We start from the raw sequence: 6,012 nt of genomic DNA, 5'->3' as shown, positions 1-6,012 counted from the left end.
TATATCACGTAATTCATTAAATTACTTTTTAACGCTCGTATTTACATTATTTTTTTTGCCGCCAAATGTATCCCTTTAAAGCGGAAGTCAAATCAAGTCAAATTTTTCCTACAAGTTCTATTCATCGGCAACAGTCTAAAGACGGAACTGCGATCAATATTGCGAGTGTGGAATATAAATTTAGCTGCAAAATCCATCTCAGGGGGGCAACCGTTTTGCCAAGATCACAGTCCCAAAGCGCATGAATAAGGACCAATCACAGAGGACTCAATTGTCTATGGTTAGGTAATGGGATGTTTACAACATGTGTTAATAAGTATTTAATCAAACACAACACATTTTGTTTAAATTGGTTCTATCTAGTGGTCACAAAGTGAACGGCGGCTGGTGGGGTAGGGGTAAAGTTGGCGTCATCCAGTTCTTTGTTTTTGTTTTTCTTTCTAATCAAACACGGTAAAAATCACTAAAACAAGAAATTAAACAATCTATATGATGTAGTTGTTGAACAAAAACTGCTACGTCAAGACTTTCTGTCAAAAGCGATTAAGTAAATTAGGATTTGATTTTACTTTTAACTCATTCAATCCCAAAGACGTGTTTTTATGTTTTTGTTTTCTTTTGGAGTGCAGACATTCAATGACAGGTACTTATGTTTTTCCCTTCTTAACTATTTTGCTAACGAACATGGCTGGCAGTAGGTAATCTATTACTTTGAAAAATAAAGTGCTAATCAACGATTTAGGTATTGATTGGTTGAGGTGTAGGAGTGAGGCAATTAAGCACTAAACTAATTATTACTTTAGGACCTAAAGTAGAGAATAGATTACTAAAAAATCTAATCAATTACTAAATTCATGAATTGATTAGAACCAGCCACTTAGTCACTCCTATAGCCAAACTTGAAAACATTTGGGAAAAAAAAAAAAAAAAAAACAATAAAAAAAGTAGGTTTGATGCCTGAACTGTTATATATAAAAAAGTATATGTATACAAGTATAAAATGTTTTTGGGATTGAATGAGTTAAAACTGCCATCAAACCTTTTTATTATTTTTAAATGTTGCTAGTCTTTTGTTTTATTTTTATAGTATATAATGTAGGCCGCAAATGGCCCTAGGGCCATACATAGTTTGTACAGTTGCACCAAATACATTTTTGTATTTTTTTTAACGGTAATTGACTTTTTATCCAAGTACTTAACACATTTCAAAACAACGTGAATTTTTAGTTTTAAAAGTTAAAACTATGGACAATGATGAATAAAAACAAAGGTCAAATAGTAAGTTTTTACCTGCATAAATTCTCAGCTTTATATATAAGATCAGTAACAAATTTGCTTGTACATGCAATTGATGTGCATTTCTCATTTAATCTCAAAAGGACACACAAATTTACAATCAAACAAAGCTTTATTTATGGACAATTGTTCTATAGTCAAACATAGAAGTACACCATACACATTCACACACAATGAGTGGTTTGAGTCAGTCCTATGTTCAAAAATCAGGCGGTTACAGCAGAAAAAAAATAGAAATATTTTCCTTTAGCTTTTTACAGCAACTCCCACACATATCCTTTTTCAAAAAAAAAAAAAAAAGAAGAAGGTAAGACTATTTACATGCGATATATATATATGCACATTAGAAAGGTGCGAGAGGACTCGTCAGCTTCTTGTAAATTCCCATAATGCTCGATGACAGCGGAAGAGTCCTTTCTCCATAAAGGGGTCCGACATGATAAAATGTTTGTAGGTATCCCATCCCGCTTTTTTTTTTCCTTCCTCAGTAAGTTCCGAGCAACAACACAAACAGATCAAGAGAATATAGAACAAGAGGTCCAAGTGAAATAGTTCTTATAGATTATAATTCTTTTAAGTCACTTCACAGTCATGTTGAAGTTTCCGGATTTCCTGTTCTCAATAACTCAATGATCATTTGTGCTCGTAATGTACACTGTACTTGAAATCTTGTTTAGTGGAGCAATGATGAGATGCATAATGAAAGAATATTAAAAATGAAATCAAATCTACACACTTGATGAGGGAGCGCGATCAAAAACGCCTGATTATTTTGTATTTTTACATGGTCTCCTATTTGGTTTATCACAACTTTTACACATAACATTAAATAAGAGTATATTTTAGCATCATTTGACCAAAGGAACCCTCCGTCGATTTTTTCTCTCTTTTTCTCGCTGAGGTGTCATGTGATCCAGTGTATTGCGCAGAACGGACGGCGCGAGTCTACACCACGCCTTCGATGAAACCGGTGTCCAGGTGGACGATGAGCATTCTCAGGAAGGACATCTCTTTCCGCGTGTTCTCAAAAATGATTCGCGGGTCGTCCGATTGGCAGCGCAGGCAGTTGGGGGCCATCACCATGGCCAGGTTGTTGACGTCCATCTTGGTGATGGCGACGTTGGAGGGTTGGGCGAACACCTGCGGATGCGCGCCACCAAAATGGAAGATCGGTTAAAAAAAAAAAAGTTGTTTTAGTGACTTGTATGTAAAAAATCTCTCTCTCTCTCTCTCTCTCTCTCTCTCTCTCTCTCTCTCTCTCTCTCTCTCTCTCTCTCTCTCTCTCTCTCTCTCTCTCTCTCTCTCTATATATATATATATATATATATATATATATATATGTATATATATATATATATATATATATATAAATTTGACAGACTATTGCTGGCTAATATAGCACATTTGAGTAAAACCCAGTTCATTAAAGATTGATTAGTAGGAACAGCAAGTCTCAGTTGGGTCATTTATGTCTTTTAAACTGTCTGTGAAAAGTCATTAGACGGCTCTCGGCATTCGTTTTAGCAACAAACTATTTTAATTACCCAAGTATTTCTTTCCCCCTACATGCTTGTGTGCATCGTTTACCTGTAGGAAGTGGATGAAGTAGAAGAGCACCAGCCTGCTGAGCTCAGGCAAAGACTGAACCACGGCAATGGCCGCCACTGGGTCGTCGCAGTTGTTGACGCACTGTTTATAGAAGTTCATGGGGATGAGCGGTTCCTCCAGCTCTCGATACCACAGCTTCATCAGAGAAGCTGGTGGAGACACATTTGCATTAGCTACACACACAGACACCCGAAAAAAGTCACATGAAATGGAATCTTCCTCACCTGGAACGTTTGGGTCGGACAGATTCTCAGGAATCCTCCACTGGTCGACTTGCAACTTCAACGCATTGACTTCGTCGATGTCTCCAGGCACTCTGTGGAGTATGAAAACCAACTTGTCAGTTACACTAACTGTCCACAAGAGGGAGCCCTACTTCCACCAGTACCGTCTCCCCTATTATCCTATATAGTGCTTTGAAAGCAAAACAATTAACTACACTACAAGCGGGCAAAGAACACAACGAAGAAAAAAAATCGAGGGTAATAATGGGATGTATCAATAGGAGAAAAAGTTTATACGTTTGGAGAAATCCATAAACAAACATACAGCTGAGTGGGTCCCACATGCTCACGAGCTTGAGTAATAATGTAAACACACATTATAGTCTATCATATTAAACAGTACATTTCTCACGAGTCAGACATGGCCGCTTTGATGTGAGCGGATCTCACAGGCCACACGCACACATTTGTTGATACACACTCAATCGTTCATACACAAAAACAAAAAGATCCCCTTCAAATTTCCTGAAGTGTCCCACTGCTCAAGTGGAGGCGCGCCATTGGCCGATTTGCGGCGTCTTACCGAAAGATGCCCTCTGTCTGAGCCCCGCCCAGAGCCAGAACATACTGGGAGAGTTGAACTTGGACCCAGGGTAATTTCCTGTCTGGGAAAAGTTCGCTCTGCCGCTCCATGACTTCCTCCAAGGAGCTACCAAACAGGGAGGGGGTGATGATGGCCCGTCGGCTGTGGTCCACCTCCTCCAACGTGGGCTTACGGAGCCCCTGCGAGGCAACAAAAAAGAATGGCGCATTTATGACCTGCGTCAGTAGCCGTTATAGCAACGACGGCTCCGCGACCGCACCGGGTTTATTCGTCTACCTGTGTCAAAGTACCCGGAATTGCATCGCTCTCTACGATGGAATCAGGTCTGACTAAAAGATGACTGATGTGATTTGAGTCGAGTTGCGGCTTGCTTCGTCTGCCCCGGTTGTCACGGTAACGAAAGCCGAACTCTACAATTGCGAGTTACGTATTTGCAGAGGCGCCACCCCTATGATTTTGCCGGCCGCTATAGATGTTAGTTTTACTATTCCAAAGAAGTTATTTTGGTGACAATAAATGTACATACTCTGGTTCCTGGAGAGCCATAAAGCGTTTGTGTTTTATAGAGTTGCTAGTTTATAAAAGGTACGTTTTATTGTGAAAGGCATACCGGGCATTTCCTGTTGAGCGATTTGAAAGGAACCTACGCATGACGTGTATATACTGTAAATGTTCTGTGATATGTAGTAAAAGAGCAATGGGTTTTGTCGGTTGGAAGCTAATATAAGCAAGACGCTAGAAGTGTTTGCTTAAAACTAGCATTTAAAATAACTAGCATCAAGTTAGTGACTCCTTTAATAGACACATTTTGTTCTTATTTTACAATAGGATAACTGGCGATTAACATCAAGTTCAAAGATAGCATTTAAGCCCGATTTTAGCACTTTAGCTCGCGAACGCAAGCATGCTAGCTTCGACTGCAGTTTATCATATAGCAGACAAGTGGAGTGCATCATTTTGTTGTACTTTATCTTACAATAGCGCTTTGAGGTTTTTTTTTGTTAGTCTTACACCTTTGAGTCATCTACTGTGACTAAAAATGCTAATTTCCTGCTAGCTACTGTGGGGACGTAGCAAGGGCAGAATAGTACACGTTAGGCCTTACATATTCATAACACAACTCTAGATGCTAACTGTACTGTTCAGTCTATGCTCACTATATCATTAGTAACATTAAATATAACGCAATAAATCAAAGAATAACAGTAGGTATTTCCTTAACTCTGAAAGTTTTCTCCTGGCTGGTTTATAACAAAAGTGCTTTAATGCTAAAATCTATCATGATATCCTGCAACTAGGACTTTTTAAGTATTGATGTGCAACCCAAAGATTTTCTGGCTACTCTTACGGAAAAAAAAAAAACCCAGAGGAAATTGTATACTTGCCCCCGGAATTGATAAATTGATTTTAAAAGGTGCCGTTTATCTTCGTGTACTTTGATCCAGGAGCGCCACACACCTTTATTAAGACACTTTACAAATGTAGTCCTCCTCTGGAACAATTTATGTCCTATGAAGAGTGATTTACAACTGGAAAAACTTTATCCTAAAGAAACCTGAGATCTCAGTGCGAGACCTTTCAGATGGCGCTGTTTTACCTTTTTCCCTCCCGTGATGGCCACCTTTTGAAGCTTCCGATGGCAGAACTTGGCGTAGGTGCTGACAGGCAGACCTGTTATTAAACAAATAAACAAAAAAAGACAGAGCACTAAAGCATAACGTAGTACTGTCAAAAAGTGTTGTTGTGCTCTTATCCCAAGTATAACCCTTTCAGTTGAGCAAAAATGAAAAAAAAAAACCCAACAAAAACGTGATTAAAAACTTGTTCCCACAAAATCTCGTAATTTCCCCCACAAATGTCAAAGTGGTTAACGGCGGCTGGGAGTGGTAACTGGAGACATGTTGACAATGTGATTCTGGCATATGGGGATTAGAGGAGGCCCGTCTGAACTGTCAGCTTGAGAGAAGATTTACGGCTGTTCGACAAAAGCTTTGGAGGCGGGATCCGCCTCCAAACCCAAAGTTCGGATGATTCATCAGCGTATACACGTGAAAAATTACGAGATGAATGGAAAACTCACTCCTCACAACTACTGGAAGGCTAGAATTGATTTTTTTTTTTTTCGGGCTGCTGTACAGACTGTCAGACAATCTGCCCTGGGGGGGGAGAGCTATATGCGAGTTGCCAAAAATGAAAACCTTGACTTTGACTTTCTTGGGTCAAAATGTAGCAATAGAACGCGAAGCTATATATCAGATCAGTTTACGCTGAACGTTTGCC

The 6,012-nt window shown here is 39.2% G+C and overlaps 1 protein-coding gene across 4 annotated transcripts in view; it reads right to left on the bottom strand.

Moving 5' to 3' along the window:
- Positions 1-1,389: 1,389 nt before the first annotated feature.
- arhgap46a (Rho GTPase activating protein 46a) overlaps positions 1,390-6,012 on the bottom strand; it is a 39,003-nt gene continuing 34,380 nt past the window's right edge. For all 4 annotated transcript variants that reach the window (XM_088424068.1, XM_088424067.1, XM_088424069.1 and 1 more), the window contains 5 exons: positions 5,330-5,403; positions 3,712-3,911; positions 3,129-3,220; positions 2,884-3,053; positions 1,390-2,436 (listed from right to left, as the gene is read on the bottom strand). In XM_088424068.1, coding sequence (XP_088280194.1) covers positions 2,242-2,436; positions 2,884-3,053; positions 3,129-3,220; positions 3,712-3,911; positions 5,330-5,403 — 731 coding nt within the window. In that variant the 3' untranslated portion in view covers positions 1,390-2,241. The remainder of the gene's footprint in view (positions 2,437-2,883; positions 3,054-3,128; positions 3,221-3,711; positions 3,912-5,329; positions 5,404-6,012) is intronic.

The sequence above is a fragment of the Hippichthys cyanospilos genome, chromosome 9 (genome assembly GCF_059441005.1).
Source record: "Hippichthys cyanospilos isolate Australia breed blue-spotted pipefish chromosome 9, RoL_Hcya_1.0, whole genome shotgun sequence".
Classification (NCBI taxonomy): Eukaryota; Metazoa; Chordata; class Actinopteri; order Syngnathiformes; family Syngnathidae; genus Hippichthys; species Hippichthys cyanospilos.
This window is presented reverse-complemented; position numbering and strand designations above follow the sequence as displayed.